The sequence below is a fragment of the Ictalurus furcatus genome, chromosome 24, assembly GCF_023375685.1.
Source record: "Ictalurus furcatus strain D&B chromosome 24, Billie_1.0, whole genome shotgun sequence".
Lineage (NCBI taxonomy): Eukaryota > Metazoa > Chordata > Actinopteri > Siluriformes > Ictaluridae > Ictalurus > Ictalurus furcatus.
In genome coordinates this window covers 16,386,747-16,405,759 of record NC_071278.1, presented here as the reverse complement: position 1 = coordinate 16,405,759, position 19,013 = coordinate 16,386,747, and the positions used below count along the sequence as shown (strand labels likewise).

The following is a 19,013-nucleotide window of genomic DNA, read 5'->3' as shown; positions in this document are numbered from 1 at the left end:
CCTGTTCAAAAGTTTACACCCCCCCGGATCTTAACGTATCGTGTTGCCTTCTTGAGCATCAGTGAACGTTGGCACCTTTTGTAATAGTGTACGAGTGCCTCGGCGTGAAGATAGATCTCGGTATCATACAGCCGACGTTGGAAAGGGGTCAGAACCGGGAAACGCGATGAATGTGATGCAGGACCTGGAGGATTTTTCTGAAGAACAGTGGGAAGTAGAACTGCTCAGGACAAATAAGGGACGCTGAACATGAACAACTATCACAGAACATAAAAACCATCATGTCGTGGATCATCCAGGTAACGACACACAGTATTAAGAATGAAGCGTGTGTAAACTTCTGAACCGGTTCATTTGTGCAAATTCAGTTATTATTGCGTCTTGTGCACTATAATGGAAACACCTGTTATGTGAAATAGCTTATTCAGGGCAGGACTAAATAAAATAAAAATAAAAAAAAAATTAAAAATGTTATTATAAGCCCTCTTATTATTTAAAATAAATAAATAAATAAATAAATGACATTTTGCAGATGCACAATAAATACACTAGCAACCAGTACAGTTTAGAGCTTTTTTTTTAAATTATTATTTATTTATTTTTTAAAAGAAATGTAGCGAATTTCGTAATCCGAATCCAAGAGGTTTTAATGGAACACAAAAAGAATGAGCTTTTGGAGTGTAGGGATCTTTTAAACTGCTATTAAAAAAAAAAATTTAAAAAAAAAAAAAAAAAAAGTGAGGAAATCCCTGTTGGAACAGTCCTAATGCCAATCCCTAATGCCAATCTCCCCTACAAAAACTTCAGTCGTTAACTTTAACAACTGTATAGACTGAGACAGTTGTAAAGATTGATCGGACCGCGATGGTGAGAAAGTCTGTGTGTTAGCGAGCAGACACCGGCACGACAGATCCATCACAGGTGACCGCTTCAACTCTGGTGTTTGGACTCGGTTCAAAACGCAGGGCGATTTAAAAGGAGAGATTTATCGAAGCCCTTTGCTAATGCCGTAACTCTCTGAGGAAGGAACGAGGCTTTCACCGTGATGGCACAGAACGTCACCGTATACGACAGCAACGAGAGAGAAAGCGAGATTTACTCTCGCACCTCCGCTGAGAAGGAGTGTCTCTTTTCCCTCGCTTTCAGCTTCAGAGATGAATGACCAAAGATTTCCTCGATCACAGTTAAAAGTGGGCGGAGTGGAAGGGGTCGCGAGAGAGACAAATGTAGGAGCAGGTCAGAGGCTGGGAAAGGACGAGTAGAGAAATGAAAGGAAGCAGAAAGAAGAGGTGGGACGAGCAGAGGCTACACAAACACAGGATCAGACAGAAAGTCGGCTCGCTGATCGTCGGTGCTACCGTTTTCCTTCAGCTGTCGTCATCACCGGGGCAACCGATCAATTAGACCCTGACCTCAGCCTCTTGACCTCAAACTCCCAAAAGCCATTTTTCAAATCAGCACTAAGCCTGGATCATCATTTGGACTGTCCACACAGCAGGTCCAATCTAAATCCAATTCATTTCTTAAAAAGAAAAGTAAGAAATAGAAAGCGTCTGTAATGAAATATCAAGTTGATCAAAACTGATTTTTATTTATTTTTAAACTATTCGCTCATGAATCTACTATGGTTGTTATGGTGACTATGTAAGCATGCACACTCTAAAGCTACGTCCGTAACAATCCGGACAAATCTGTAAACGCATCTTTTTCTCTACGTTTCGACGGCGTTTACGTCCGGCGGAAACGAAGCTTTACGAAAGCCCTCCCCCAGGTGGATAAACGTGAAAATGCCGTTTTTGCGTTGTAGCGTGGACAGAGAAAACGGAGATATTCAAAAACAGTGATGAATTTTTAGTCATGTGACCCATTCGACTCAAAGCAGACAAGATGGTGGATATTGTACTGCAGTCGTTGCGCCTGCAATCCAGTTTGATAGCTTTTTGTTAAAGATTAATGTCACTTTCTACAACCTTCTGCTTGCATTTTTAAACGAACGCCTGACGGAAATAACGCGGGCCAAGGCTTCTTATGCTTTTACACACGCGCAGTATCGGGATGTGGGCGTTTTCACACGTGTTTCAGTGTGGATGAGTGATTTTCGGAAGACGTTTGAAAACAACGAACCAGTTTTCGGATCCATCCGGATTAACGTGGACGTAGCCTACGTAGTGCCTCCCTACCACCTGGTTTTTGTCTAGGTTGTTGCTCTTGTTCTAAACTTCTGACATTTCGGAGCTTTCACGGGTGCAGCATGTAGACCGTTTAGATAACATCCTGCTGCGTGTTCCCTCTTGGTGCAGTTAGTTTAGGCGGGTGAGAACACAAGAATCGTACTCGGGTGAGAACCAAAATCTGAACCAACACCGCTCTGAGAGCGTCTGAACAAGGTCAACCGAGTCAAGCGAAATCTACTATGGTTTAAACTGCAGTGAGAAAGCCATTCAGCTCTGAATCGAACCAACTGCACGACATGAACCAGATACGGCATGTATATTGTGCTGCACGCAACATCTTACGTAGACACGAGCTGCTAAACGAAACCCAGAGGAGCAAATGGCACCAAAGGACAGAGCTGTGGAGCTGCGGAAATATTTGCGATCTTTGGACCAACAAACAAAAACAGAAAACAAAAGCTGGACGCATACAACAAAGTTTTAAACGAGTCATGGATCATCATTTAGCACCAGTGTTCTCCAAGCCTGGATGATGATTATGGTTCCTACACACTCTTGGTAGAGGTTTTTCAGCCTTACTTCATTTCTGTATATCTGACCAATAAATGAATTCATTTTACAAGGACATTTTTCAGCCCTACAGGCCTCTCAGACAAGGTTGTCGTCATCATTGTCGATGTTGTTGTCCATTGAATCATGTGTCGTGTGAAACCAAACCACAAACCGACCAGAAGAATCAATTTCATTATTATTCAGACTCAGCAAACTGACGAACAGGTGTGGGAACGCCTTAAAACCACCACATACCAAATAAATAAACACATTTTTAAAAACGGAGTCATGTGTCCAGAACTCGCGTTGGGCAGATTTTAAACAATGTAGAACCCGCCTGCAACAACTGGCTGGATTATATTCGTAGTGCAAAAAGTCTTCCCTGCTTATCGTATCTGCCAAAAAACATGGTCTATATAAAACCAAGTCTTACTTTGCAAAAGTAAAGGGCAATGTCTCAGTACTGTTTACTGCTTTACTCATGATGTAGGCTTAAAGTCCAGCTGTTCAAAGTAAATAATGAACGTAGGTCAGACAAAGGAGATGACTCTGATGTGCGATATAGCACGCGAGCCGAGACGTTTTATTCGCGTCTTCTTAGACGCCATGTGAAATTACCACTGGAATGACTCGCACCAGGCGCTAGAACTTGAAGATGAAACCCTCGAACATGCTCCGGTGCTCTCGCAGCTCTCGAAAAGTTAACAAGCCGCATTTTTCCAATCCTGCAACGGTCAGTTGCAGTGCTAACGAGTGCCCCTGACCCAGGTTCGTTAAGGAGCGCTAATCCGTTTTTAATAAGCCACTCCAGGTCGGAGTTAGGTGCGGCTCAGGAGCACTCGGCCCGGGAAGACTTCGGCTTGTTTGAAGCGAGTTCGTACGGAAGGTAGGGTAGCTAACTACGGAGGACGTGAGAGAGCAAAGTGGAGAGGTGAAAGGAAGTACCGGGAGAGTTTTAGTGTCGTGCTCCATCAGCGTCGAAATGAAATCATGGCGTTTGCAAAGAAAAAGAAATGGCCACGCGGGAGTGTGGGAACTGGGGATATAAAAGAGGAGTTAGGAAAAGGAAGGAGAAGAGATTCTGAAAGCCTGGGGGCTATGAGGGGAAAGTAGGGGAGAGGAACAAGGGGCCCACAAACCGTAGGACCAACCGCCAACCAAAACGAATATACAGTCACTCACTCACTCACACACACACACAGGTCACCAGTCAGCTGTACTATAAAAGGAATGATGTAAACACTTTCACTTTTGCTAACCCTTTCTGTACAACCTACATTGAAACATGCCTGATCCATGTTCGTGTTACTTTACACCATTTTTTAGCTGATTTTTCCTCACAGCTTCTGTACAGTTCACGCCAGCTCACAAACTGTGCAGCCCAGAGGCCGGGGAACAAACAGGAAGTGACAGGCCATCTCTCCCACCACCACCACTGTCTCACTCTCACTCTCCCTCGCTCTCACACACACACACACACACGAAAATATAATTCCTGAACGGAACCCTGAAGAACATACACAGAAACTCCACACGGACAGAAACCCAGGCTCCTTGAAGCTGTGAGGCATCGCCCTGCTGCCTAGTTTATAGTATTATACTAGAATATTTCATTTAGAAGATTATATTTTTAGCCCTGGATAGCTCACTACCATTCTTAGTTCATATGGGGTTTTTATACTGTATAATTAGGGGGTAGTTTTTCCATCAGGTTAATACTGATGGTACCCCCATCGTTTGACCCGAACATCTCCATATAACTTTTTATTGATCGATTTATTTATTTCTACAACTGATAGAAAATCTAAACGTGCTTTCACTTTTTTTTTTTATTCGAGTCCGATTACGAAATGGATGAAGGTTTCATTTCGACTCTTCATATCTACTCCCAGTTCCCATTTGCTTGATACAGTTTCAGTGGTAAATACTCCTTAATGATCCATAATCGATATGTAATGCATTTCAGGGGTATATCAACTAAAGCAATTACAGTATCCAAGAGATCGTTCAGGTCAGCAATGTTTCACATCGAACTGGAGCTTGAACCTTACATCTTAAAAATAGTACCGTGTCATTTAAACTCAGAAGCACCAAGAGTAATGACCTTGCAAAAAAAAAAAAAAAAAAAAAGGGAGGAAAAAAAAAACCACGAGACAGAAGGTTAAAAACTAGAAGTCTCCAAGATAAGGAGCAAGTGTTAGCATGACTGAACGATGAGATGAAAGTGAGTCATGGCAGTGTCTCGAGTCAGCAGAGAGAGAACAGACTTTCACGATGTTAGGCGAAGCTCCGGGGGCCAAGCACCGAGTTCTTACTCACACCCACACACACATAAAATACACTGCCAGAGCTAGAACAATACATCGCTCCACCATAATTACACCATAACGGCTCTCTGTCATTAGTGAGATAGCGCCCCGTCAAGCCGGCAGCCGGGCGGCTTTTAGGCCGGGCTTAGAAAAGATCATGAAACCGAGCTGCACAGTATCAGTATAGATGTATAATAGAAGAGGTATACTAGAAGAGGTATACAAGACTCAGTCGCCTGCCGAACAACTCAAACATCTTCAAGCATTTGTTTACACAGAAGCCAGTATGGTTTATTTATTAAATCGGACTTGTGGAACGTTTATATTGCCAGTTCCCAACAAACAAATCTGAATTGTTTGTTCAGACTGTAGAAAGAAAATATATCAAATCAAGCTGCTCGCTTGATTAGAGCCTTTTACATGGCAAATGAATGGGAATCAATTAGGAAGAGTTCTTTGAGTGTACACAACGCCAGGATTGAATTCCTAGGAAGACTGACACGACAACCTAGGGTGATGGGACCTAGTGCGATTCCTGGGAAGTTATCCGAAGGGCTCGTGTGTGGACAGAAGAGATAGATTTCCAAAGACCAGGACCACATCTTGATGGCTATTTATCTTACAACATGCTTTAAAACAACAGCACAGTAAATAGGCACCAGGAGAAAAAGCCTAACGCGAACAAAGAAGAACAGAAGTAACGTCAGGAAATTGGAGAAACGGACAAAATTCTCTGTCCGATGCGTCAGGCCAGGATGCAGGATGGATCAGCATATACCAAGAGCACTGGGTAAGTGTTCAGACAGGTGGATTGTCTACTCTGGATTGCCCCCAGGTGTGAACGAGGGCGTGCGTGGTGGACTGGCATCCCATCTGGGGTGAAATCTCCCATCTTGTGCTCAGTGTGACCGGGATGTGCTCCAGATCCATCCTGGATGGAGCGGTTACTGAAGATGAACGAACGAAAGGTGGAATTTACATCATATCCAGGGGGATTAGTGGTTAGCACGTTTGCCTCACACCTCCAAGGTTGGGGGTTCAATTCTCGCCTCCGAAAAGTACGCATGTTCTCGCTGTGCTTTGGGATAATCTCTAAATCATTGATCATGTGTGTGTGTGTGTGTGTGTGTGTGTGTGCGCGACTGTGCCCTGGATGAGCTGGCACCCCTTCCAGGGTGACCCCCACCTTGTGCCCCAACTCCCCTGGGATAGGCTCCGGATTCCCTCAAGGTCCTGTGTAAGATAAGCGGTATGGAAAATGGATGGGTTTACGTCATATCCTGTGCAACAACATCAGTCGTATGCCAAGTGAACGAACGCGTGTACCCTGTTCAAATACTGCAAGAATAAAGAACAATAAAAAGGTATGCTGATGTGTGAAAACCGATTATCCAGATGAAGTTAACTCTCTCCTCTGCTCTGCAGTAGCAGTGACAGGATCAGGGTGGGGCATGCCCGGAGTGAATGCCACATCATGACGCCATCAGCTTGGTTCCCGTATCCAAATGAACTCGGCCTAAACTCTGTGCTCAGTTCATCACTGAATCCGTCCCTAGGGAGCGCAACAGAGCTGTCGGATTATTTTTGCCTTGTTTGTGTCTCTCCTCAGAAGCAGCCACACCCTGCTGGCACCGTCGTGATACCCTGGCCTCGGCTCTTATCTCCAACACTACACATGTGCTGTCGCTACACTGTCACACGGAGCTTCAGTGCGTCCGTCTTACTCTCTCGGCTCCTGCTGCTGCCGCTACACGCATCCTGCTACCTTATCCTTATCACTCCATCAAACGTCACACCGGCCTAAGACTCGGAACAGCCCAGAGAAAGACGCGATGCACTTCAAATGTGACAGACTGCCAAGGACACGTGCTGTTTAATCTTTTAACATACCGGTAATGTAGTGTTTTTGATTAGGATTCACAACACTCTATACGCTCTTAGTTTATGAAGAGCATGTCTATGAAGTCCATGAAGGGCAATGACCCAGCTCCAGGCAAAGCCGACAGACAGTCTTGTGCATTTGGATTGTTAAATAAAAAAAAAAAAACGGCAGAAAGTTGCAACTGCGGTACAAACTACAGCACAGTCAAATCTCCTGCAACATCAGATTCCGCGTCTAATTTAAGAACGAAGCTGTAGTTGCGTCTTTGTAAAAGTATGCCGCCTGTTTCAGAGCTACTGCAACTGGCCTTGCAAAACCAAAGGCCAAGGCGGCAAAGAATTGCGAGATTGTGAGGAATGCGTGCGTGTGTGACAAACATTTGCGTATGTGCGTCCCTTGCAAGTCAGGTTATAGAAGGAGAATGGGTTGTGTTTTCATGTCACAGTTCTTTTCGTCAAGCTTAGACTCCAACGTCTCCACCTGCCATCTGTCTTCCTACACCAGGCAGGTGGACCCAGCTGTAATTTCATCCTCACCTGCTCAACGCTTGCTACGCCGCATGTCTTCCCCTCAAACACCACCGCGGTGTTCGAATGACGAAACGTACGCAAAGTGCTTCAGAAGAGAGAAACACCTGCGGCAGCCATTTGTAGTGATGAACAGCATGTACTTCGAAAGGGCTTTAAAAATGGTCATTTTGACACTTTGCGCCCGAGATTCTTGGTGCTGGCTTTATTCTGAATGAAGAAATGACTGTGGCATCAGTGAAGCTGACCAAAAATGTAGAAAATCTAAGCAAGAAGCCTTGTATACAGTAACTAGATGAAATAAATCAGCTGAAAGTATTTCTGTGCCAAATAAGCTCTTTGATGTGGGGGTTCATTTTTTTATTTTTTTATTTATTTTAATCGCTACGTCATTCGTATTTGTTTGCCTTTTGGATATCCACAATATGAGGATGGAACAGCAGCATCGAAATGAGCCTGGTTGTGCTGGGAAGCTTTTATTAGTCCAGTGGCTTAGTGGTTTACACATTTACCTCACACCACTGGTTTTAGAGGTTGGGCTGATTGGCGTTTCCAAATTGTCCGTAGTGTGTGAACGGGTATGCGATTGTGCCCTGTGATTGGTTGTCCAGGGTGTCCCCTGCCATGTTCCCAGAGTTTCCTGGGATATGCTCGAGGCTCCTCCCCCCACGACCCCGGGTAGGATAAGCGTTAGGGAAAATTCACTGATGCATGGAATTGTTTACATAAGTGCCAGTGAAAGGACGACAACAAAACACTGGCTTTGGTGTTTCTTTACGTTCCAAATGGCTGCGTATTTTAACTATGCTGTTCTTGTTGAAGGTTATCTTTCTGTACGGTGACCCTGAGTGTTAAGAAAGGCACCAACAAATCAAATGTATTAATTATTATTATATGCATGTGCTGATCAAGTGTCCACACACTTTTGGCCATACAGTGTATAACAAACTAACAGAGATACAAAATCTTGAGCATGTTTTACCAAAATACCACAGACCGAACACACCTACCTCAAACCTAATCTTATTCAACTTTAAACTCCTACGGTGTGACTTCCCTGAGAAAGCCGCTTTAGCCTGGACAATAGGCTTAGTGTGTGGATATTGGAGAGGCATTACAACCCCCTCCCCTCCTTTCTCATCCATATGGTCAGCGCACACACGCCTGCCTGGTGCCATCCGCAATCCACTATCCAAATGTCTGTCCCATGATCCAGGATTGAATTACAACACCAAAACAAAATGCCACACCATTTCATTTAAGATGTTAAGAAGCAGAATGTAGGCAGGTAGCAAAACAAATGAAATTAGACTAAGGTTTGAAACAGAAGACCGCACACAGCACGCAAGAGAGAAAAACGCACAGCTCTCGAAGGGCAGAAAGAGAAAGGAGAGGCTACACCCCTTAAACAAATCATAGCCATTCACCTCAGTCATAGCACTGGTACACCCTACACACACCCTACACACACACACACACACACTCCATCACTTAGTCTTGCCTTTGGGCAGGATTATACGATAAACATGTATATAAACTCATGAACCTTGTCAAACCTTTTCATTATTCCTTCATGCTTAATTAACAAACAATAGTGAGGATGCATTAGCGTGACACCACGCAGTAAAAACATGCCCAGGAGAAAAGGTTTTCCCCCCCCGGACGCTCGGCACCTTGACTGAGACGTAATGTACGTGAGGACCTGCAGGGAGGAATTTACAGAAACACAGCTGACTACGGCTTAGGTCTGCTACAACAACAGGTGCCAGCTGCCCCGAAGCAGCATCGACGCCCCACACAGCGAGTTACAGTAATGCAGAACTCTCTAAAGAGACCACGGTTACAAAGCTATGATTTACTGATTTTTTAAAAAAAAATCTGATCCTGATATTCACCGAGTGCCATTCGAACATGTACCAAACACTGGATGAAGTGCTGGAATCTCCAGACACTTGACACGGATTAAATTCAGTCAAAATGTGAAAGTAAATTGGTCTCGATGCATCTTCATGCATATCGAGTTGTGATTTCTATCTCCTATTCCTTTTTATTTTAAACAACTACTATACTGTACAATACCGTACTATACTCCTCTTGCATGCGTCTCAACCGCAAGTTAATTACGGTATAAAATCCTGTTAGCCCCCAAGCGAAAAGGGAGAAAATTGCATTTAAAGCGTCCACTCCTGCAGTGGCGCCGAAACGTCACCACAGACGTTTTGAAAGCCAGTATCTACGCTAGCAAGGATTTAGACATCTTTAAGCAGACGACTGCATTTAACCAGCTCTTTACCCTACACACCTTCTCTATCTTCCTGCAAAGGTTAAGTTAAAAAGGTAAATAAACAAACCCTTCTACACTTCCAAAATTAAAAAAAACTAATATTTTTGGTGAACTATAGTAAGGTTCCACTTATTTTCCCCATTCGGGTCAACATGTTTAAAATCTTTACTTAAACTGGAACTTTTTTTTTTTTTTTTTTTTTTTTTTTTTTTTAAACCCCCACCATGAAACTCGTTAGGAAATAAACTCATTATTTCCTCGACTGAAAATGAAAATAAATAAATAAATAAATGAATGAATGACGTTTTGGTACATCTGCTATAACCTCCGTTCATCCCGTTATGCCCGACACCCTAGTGTTAGGAGCGTCCTCAGGTATGAGGAGAGGATTCGTGTATCTTTACTGTTCCCCGAAAACAGAGACGTATTCAAGTCGATACGACTCATGGACGACAATTTTAGGCCGAAACAAACCGTCTTGTTTGGCTATTTACCCGAATTCAGCTACAGTGATATCAAACGGGTGAACGATACGGATCACAGATACAAACTACGTCCAGTTGCATGCACGCAAACACAATACGCGGTACAGTTATGTGAAGAGAGGACTGAGATGCATCTAAAACTACTCTTTTACCCATCTCTAATTAATTAACGAGTCTCATAAACTCTGGAGGGAAAAAAAAAACACAACAACAAACAAACCGTATGTAAACTATTAAAGAAAAGAACAAACCTTTTTTGACTTCAAGGTCGTGAAGAAATTGTCTGTATGATGCTGCAGAGCTCATATCAGCTTAGCCATATAAAAATCACAAGAAATAAAAAGAAGAGAAAAGAACTACAAACTGTGAGAGGGCTGAAACGGAAGGGAAGCGGTAATGTGAAAGTAAGAAATGATCTTCAGAGAACAAGAAAAAAGGCAGAAGCCTCAGTTCGTCTGTAGACGCTACGGAATCCAAGAGGTCAAAGATCCAGGGTCATTATGGAAATCCAGGTGTCTTCCAAGTCAGTTTTGTCTTTTCGGTTGCGTTTTGTGGTGTCAGTTATAGTGTAACGAAAGCCCGCGGATGTGTGTGTGTACCAGTCAGCAGCCTGGTAGCTCTGAGGGAGCAGCGTGCTCTGAGCCGGAACTGTACTTTGACCACAAGGCAGGTGATGTCACTGCTCGAGCTGGAGCATGTGCCTTACTCCTGCCATCAGTCAGACGTATACGAGCACGCGTCTGTGGGTGTGCGCGTGGGGGTGTGGGGTGGGGTTTATGCACAATTCAAGAACTGAATGACTGATAACACGCATACATATTCAGTGTGTGTGAGGAAAGAATGGAGAAAGCGTTAGTCAAGGTCAATTCATTTTAACACCAACACCCTGTTCTGTCTAACTTCGCGCTGTGTGAATGAACCGTATGTTCATGTGTATATGATGGTTGCTTGGTGCTTCCATATAACATTTCACACCGGAGTACTCCGTGTGAAACCTCTCCTGATTCCACAATATTCAGGATGGAGCAGCGGATTAAAGCAAGACGAGAAATCCTTATTAAACTGCTCTATAAACGCTGGAGATATTAACACTACACTAGCATTAAAGACGATAGCAGTGGAGTTCCTATTTGTTCCCTTACGTTAATATTTTCCCGTCACTACTAGATTAGACTTTCCTTTTTATACACTACCTGGGATCCACATCCGCCATGTTTGTCTCGTCTCAAGACAAACAGAGACTTGTCTCTTGCCTTCTTCGGCTTTATTGTTATAATTATCCAAAGATTGCATTTTACTAATTAAAGAATGACACGTACTACCCTCAACCGGTTCATAATTCCATTCCGTGTTGTGGGACGTCTGCGAAACAAGTTAGCTCCTGTTATAAATTAGGTAACGACCGCTATAAACAAACAATCATTTCCTCACTAGCCTCCTTTTTTCTCTAGCAACTTTTCGTTTTACAGAGAAGCCAGAAAGCCTCGGTCCTGAAGATTTTCCCGCGGACGCTACGATTAAAAACTGAACGCGTCTGCTCAATGCGGCATGAGCCGGATGAGTTGCAGCACAGATCAGCAGGAGTCAGACTTCATTTATGACGTGACGAGAGCGAGGCGAGCGGACTGACCGGAGGAACGAGGCGAGGCGAGGCGAGGCGAGCCGACGGACAGAAAATATTTTCAGCATTTTTATAAAATCCGAAATAGGACCACACTTCAGATTCGGTCCTCTTGGAAAAGTGGAAAATCTCCCGAGCGCCATCGCTGCTTTCCGCCATGTTTTCACGCTCAAAAAAAAAAACCCACCATGTCGCGTGCTGCGTCTGACTCGCGCTGGGCGTGTGGACAGCTTTTACCGCGACTTTTTCAAATCACGATAATCACGCACGATTTTAATGATCGTTAAACGTGACATGGTAATACTGACCATCGGCGGAATTATCATGGTTTATCGTGATACAGTTTCATCTCTAGAACTGCTGTCACTCAAAATTAATAAACATCTTCTGACCAATCAGATTAAGGAATTCAACAGAACCACCTAGTGGCAGAAGCATAAAAATAGGAAAATAAAGTGTGGCATAAATTATATGCATTTTATTCAGAGCCCTGTTCCAACATCAAGTGGATCAAAGAATCATTTAGCAAGAAAAATGTGTGTGTGTGTGTGTGTGTGTGTGTGTGTGTGTGTGTTATTTCAACAGACTTCTGCTAGAGGACGAAAAGTAGAACATTCAAATGTTCATTTTTTTTCTCTTCAATATGTAAATCTTACATATCCGGTTGGCATTCATTCTACCAGCCCTAAGGCGTCCATTTTCATAATGTATGAGCATTATTATACTGTGTTTTATTAATCAGCGAGTGGTCATACCACAAAAAGATCATGATGATAAAGGATAGAGAACTTGAAGACACATGAAGTATTGATTTTATATTGTATGGTGCCCTGAATCGAAACCAATCAAATTCTCTGATCTCTGGAGATTCGGTCCTCACACTGCAGCCTCTAATCTCATCATCTTTACTCAGTGCTCGATCAAGAGAGCCATGCCTACTTCCCAGCCCCCAACTATTATCTGCACCTTCACTTTCTATCATGTGACTAGCTTTGGGGTGTGTCTCAATCAGGGCACTGTTCAGGGAGTCAGCCATGTTAAGGGCCTTCTCAATCACAAAATGATTCTGGTGCTCTGGAATGTTCGCTCCCTAAAAAAAAAAAAAAATCCCACAATGCAACGCAAAACCCAGCAAGCATCGACGCTCACTAATCTTCCCTTACTGAAAAACACATCATATATTCAGAAGCCTCTCCTCTTAGGAAAGAAAAAAAAATGGCGGACGAACTTTCAGCCAACTTCGTCTACAGACGTTATCGTTGTTGTAGCTCTCAAATGATTACCCACGCTAGCGATTTTTAACTAGATTTGATGTTCAACGGTTTGTTCATGTTAAAGTCTAACGACTTTTTAAGCGTTTAATGATTTTCATAAAAATCCACTTTCTTGCCGACGATCCTGAAAACGCTAACAGCTAACAAGTTTATGAGACGTCTACTGTCAGGTTATCGGCCCTGCCTGTTGTTGATAAATGCCAGTGGTGACGTTTTACAACACGTGTACGTAGTCACGTCGCCGGAAATCGAGTCATCAGCGTCCCGATGTGTAGTGAGCCAGGGTCCTTACCAGTGCCCCCAACTCATGTCTACGATATACTGACTCACCACCTAGGGAGCCGATTGAGACGCACCCTATATCTTTTTTTATTTATCTACAAGTCCCATTATGCGGCGACAGTCATCGTCATACGAGTGTTTATTGATGACCGGATCATTTGCACAGCTTTGCTTAGCTTTTGCATATTACGCAACCGATTCCTCCGCCTGCTCCGTGTTGTTAGTGTGTACCATGGCGTGTCTTACTTGTTTACCTCATTAGTTCCGAAAGTGGGGTCCAGGCACCCCCAGAGGACCATGAAGCATAGCCAAGGAGTCAGTGATGTATGTATGTATTTATTTATTTATTTATTAATTATTTTACTTCAAACCCCATGACTGTCAACGTTCTTTAAAGTTATCAGCCTAGTGGACGGTCATTCGACTGCCCTCTTGAATTGAATGGGCTTAAATCAAACGCAAAAACGACTCACCCGTAAACGACACGCCCACTTGGTTCTGGCTGCAGGAATTTCAGGAAGAAAAAGCTCCAGAATATTATTGCGCATTACATAATACAATTACATAATGAGCCTGATAATTATCATCAGAGGGGGCCTGTTTAATATCGTATCGTTAAAGGGGTGTGTGTGTGTGTGTGTTAGCTTACAGGTTTCACCGCTGCTGAAGGTGGTCAGAAATCCCATTTTACCCAATTCAATCCCTCACACTGTTTGAAATCTACAAGCTTTGACGCGACATAAAAACACAGCAACCTCTCAGCCAGAACGCTTCCTCACACCGGCGAACGCACAGAAACGCACGTCACACACAAACACGTTTCCCATGAGAACGTGAACTGCACGCAGTGCTTGGGTAACAGGCTGTAATTAGCAGCGATCAACAAGAGGATTGAGAAGAGCGGCGTTTCTGAGAAGGGCACGCAAATAAGCCGGGAAGAAGAGTGAGCCTATGGAGCAGTTCTGCTGGCCAGCGAGACCTCGGAGACGCAGCCGGAGGTGTGGCAGACGCATACACACTGATCTTCTTTACAGGATATTAAACCATATTACCCGTTTAATCCGGTCGTGAAGCTCTTGTATTGTTATTCATGGCAATCCGTTGCTAAGACTAACGGTACTTCACTCCACAGTGGTAGAACAGTACACTTTTAGTCCGAGTCTAGGCTTACGACTGCCTGACTGCACTCATACACTCGGAGCACGAAGGGAGGCCAGACAGAAGCCGCCAGCTCCTACTGACGATTACATGAAGCCCACTTCAATATAAAGCTGTGAGAGACTGAACATCTCAATGATGAAAGAAAAAAAAAAAAAAAAAAAAGTCAGGTCTTGATTGTTCCTTCAATATAAAACATGTTTTAAAAGTAAAATATCGCATAACAGTCCGTACAGGATTTCACAGAGTTTTTATGCGATTGTTGCGGCCAAAAACGCTCGATTTTGCTGCGGCTTTTTTCCAAAACGTGTGATACAACTTGTGGAGTTTCTCGTGCCTTTTCTCCAGGAGACTACTTGAATTGGTGAAACTGCAATGGCACGGAATAGTTCTGCAGCGAGCGTGACCTTTTAGCTGTACTCGTGTTCGATGCATGTGAATCAAAGAGGGCTCTGGCCGAATGTGCGTCGCGATGACGTCGCGATGACGTCACACGACGCGTCTTGGTCCAAATCTGGAAAAAATCGAACGCTCCCCCGAATACTCCAGAGTTTCGCAAAATCCTGGCGGGACTCATTTATAATTATTTGCTTTTATTTATTTCTTTATTTTATAAAAACATAACAGAAGCGTTTGATATATCGTCACCTTCCGCAGTATTTTCTAACGATAGCCTAGCAGCTAGCGACAATCCCTCGGGTGCAATAATTCCGACGGCTTCTTCAGAGAGTGAGCTAGCAGGAAGCACGGTTAGCGTACTACGTGTTAGAACAGTACGTTTTATTTCCAATACGTTATGCCTTGTGTTTCTCCAAAAAAAAACACCAAACAACAACAACAACAACAAAAAAAAAAAAGGTGATGAAATTGTGTACGGACTGTACAGGGTATCGTTAGAATAAAGCTAACGGGTACTGTAACTCTTTCTTGTACAGCTAGAACACCATGGCTTTTTCATCCTGATCTAATAAAACCTGTTTGGTTTTTTTTTTGTTTTGTTTTTTAACAGATCCCAGTCACTGTTAAAACAGCAGCTCCGGTTGAAAGCCAAAAGAAAAGAAAAGAAAACCAAAGCGATTGAAAAATGTGTTAATTACCTGCGAATCGGTGGCGGAATATTCCAGAACAGCAGCAGAAGAGATGTTGACATGGAAGAGAAAGAGAACAAAAATCTGTTAGTTCACAGTCTGAGAGCTTCGCTATAAAGACAGGAAAAAGTCATGCCATGGGAAAGTGCACCGAGTCCATACAAGGCTACAAACAGGGATTTACTCTGGGGGAAACACACGCGACCAGAGCGTCCCCACGTTGGCTTTTTACATGAATAACAGCACGATCATTTCACGCGGATGCAAATCATAGAGCGGCACGATCACGCCTGTACGACGTTAGTAGTACTAAAAATATATCGATTTCGTCGGATCGATTTCACTTCATCGTGGATCTCTGGCAGAAAAGAACACTAAAGATATGTTGGATTCATTTTAATGCCAGAACTGACGAACAAAAACCCACTGAAGATTAAAGTCCGACCAGCAAAATGTACTGATGTAAACAAAACCCTCAGGACAGTAACAGGGGCGGAAAAATTGTTTCAATCACATTTACGTGCTAAGAGTCTTACCTCGGTTTAACCCACACGCTCACACACTAATGTTTTAATTATAATCCATCGTGTCTGCAAATATATATACATTTATGGGTTTTTTTTTTGGTTTTTTTTAAAAACCCACCACTACATTTAAAGCAGTGTTTCTTAAATCCACTCCATCCTGCACATACTGGTTTCCTTCCTCTAACTCCGGGGTTCCCAAAGCTTTTTGACCCGTTAAACTATAAAAAAAAAAAAAATAATAATAATAAAAATTCCACTCCTCGGCTTCACAGCTTTAATTCATGAATATCATTTAAATGTGCATGATCATATTTGGTCTATTTATCGATCAGGGCCGTATTTTGTCTATTTGTACTTTCCGACTACGGGACGCGTTAGGTCCGAGATGACGTTATTTATAGGCCACTGGTTTTTGAGTCATCTGGGTTTGGATTGAAGACGTTCGGTTCGAGTCAGCTGATGATTAGAAACAGAATGACTTTCATAATGGTGGGTTGTGACTTTCATCACCGGAACGAGACTGTAAAACAATCGTGGACCCCTGGCTATGTTTCCCGACCCCCAGTCTGAGAACCGCTGCTGATACTCTCCCTGCAGCTGAACTTGGTTCAGTCGTGTGAATTAGCTGCCGAGTCGAATCGGATGAACGACGAGCACGAGGAAACTCTACAAGCAGGATTGGGAACGTCTGTTTAATGGTACACAATATGAAAATTGATCAGTTAATATCAGGCAGTCTTCCTGGTAGCAGTGTGGCTCTTTTTTTTTTTTCTTTGCAGCAAGACGTCCATCGGAAGCTCATTTAGCGTTTGGATACTGTACCAAAATAAAGAAATCAGGTTACAGCACAAAGGAAGGAAATGTTTTGGATTCCAGCGTGGTACACAAAGGACTATAACAGATCGTCCATGCAGTGTGAGACTGTGCTGATGCGGGGAAATTTTCCCCTACAAACCCACCCCCTCTCTCCCAGCAGCCTCTGCTACTGATGCTGCATGCAGCGCTGCAGAGAAACACTCGGGCAACGTGCATCAGCTGGGCCACAAATCTGCATGTAATCAGAGGTACATACACCATCACAAACACAAGCTGGCTTCTTTCCACAGAGACCACACACACACACACACACACACACACACACACACGTAACTTATGGACAAACTGGCAGGAAGGAGAGCAGCTAGACTGTGTTTAATGCATTCACATAATCTAATGCTTTAAATGAAATTGCATAAAGTCAAACCTTATACACCGGTCTATCTGAATCGAATTCTCTCTACATCCTGCCCCGTGTTCCATTGGATAGATGGATGGATGGATGGATGGAAATCAGAGTACGGACAGGATATCACGATACCTTCACTATCTCCGAAAAATGTCACACGATTTATCATGACATTAAGACTGGTGTATTATCCAGCCCTAGTAAAATAAACGGGTCTGGGTCGTGAGGTTAAAAACACATGCATAAATAGAAGCATAAACGAACACACACACTCTTTAACAATAAGGCATTCATATACAGAGCGAGGGCCAGTCAGGTCCAAGCGAACACAGTCATGCAGGAAACCCAGAAGAAGCAGAAAGAAGAGGGGGAAAGCACTAGCCGCTGAACGGACCTCATGCTGAAGAGATTCTGAAAGGACAGCACATCAGTGCTGATTTCTCCCTATTGATTCAAAAGAGAAAGACAGACTGCGAAGACATCACAATGTAGGTCACACGCAGCGCCGAGACGAAGGGTCAGGAGATACTGAGCAAGGGCGACGGGGGGGGGGGAAGAAAAAGTGAGCGAGTACAGATAATAAATAAATAAATAAATAAATAAATAAATAAAAATACGAGGCCAGGAAATTTCCATTTACTTACATTTTCACTTGTACAGATTAGGGATGAGACGGTGAGGAAATTCTCCCACCGGTTAATCGGCGTGTAATACCGGGAATACCGGTATCACTGGGGGATGGGGGTCATTTCCCTCTCCCCCCCCCCCTCGCTTTTAAATCGCTTATGAGTGCAATAATCTGACACTTCACATTCGCTTTCACATTAGCGGCAATTACTTATATGGTGGGTTTATTATTATTCTTAATGAAAAACAACAACAACAACAACTACAAGACAGTAAGATGACAAACTCGTGTATATTAAACAGAGAAATTTTGAAACCAAATCTTCCGCCGTCGTCTCGTCAGTCAGCTCGCCTCACTCTCGTCACGTGATAAAAGAAGTCTGACTCCTGCTGATCTGTGCTGCGACTCGGACTCATCCGGCTCATGCCGAATTGCGCAGACGTGTTCCGTTTTTAATCGTAGCGTCCGTTCTCTAACCGAACTAAATGATTTTTATTACTATAAAAAAAGCAGAACGACGGTGGGGGCGGTCCCGCGGTGGGCAAGTGATGTACTTTGTGTACGGCAGAACAGCGTGTAACGCCGGGAACGCCCACTATTGCAGCAAGCCTGGTACAGATCCTGAACAACCAAGCAAGAAATCCTATTCACACTCCAGTGATTTTGATCAGCTGATGCTGTAATATTTAGTTTGTTGTATATATGTTGGGACATTGGGATATGTTGTGATAAACCTACATGCAGAGTAGGAGCAGAATGCAATACCACCGTCTGCATCTGTTCAGTGCTCCAAATATTCATAAGTGGGCGTGGTCGAATTACTGCAGGAAGTGCCTTTCTCCTTTCTTCCTCTATTTTGAAATAGATGCGTGTGTGCATGATTTTTTTTTTCATCCCACTGCACACAGTTATTATTTCTGTTTATACCTGCCCACAATATTTTCGAATTTGGTTGGTTCCATGCCCCAAAATATATAAACAATCTAGCAGCATCACT

The 19,013-nt window shown here is 43.4% G+C and overlaps 1 protein-coding gene across 10 annotated transcripts in view; it reads right to left on the bottom strand.

The window, feature by feature from the left end:
• macf1a (microtubule actin crosslinking factor 1a) overlaps positions 1-19,013 on the bottom strand; it is a 202,991-nt gene that overhangs the window by 141,358 nt on the left and 42,620 nt on the right. The window contains exon 1 of one of the 10 annotated variants that reach the window (XM_053612362.1): positions 10,465-10,950. The exons of the other annotated variants lie outside the window; for them this stretch is intronic. Coding sequence (XP_053468337.1) covers positions 10,465-10,519 — 55 coding nt within the window. The 5' untranslated portion in view covers positions 10,520-10,950. Of the gene's footprint in view, positions 1-10,464; positions 10,951-19,013 lie in introns of those variants that run through there. 10 annotated transcript variants of the gene reach the window in all.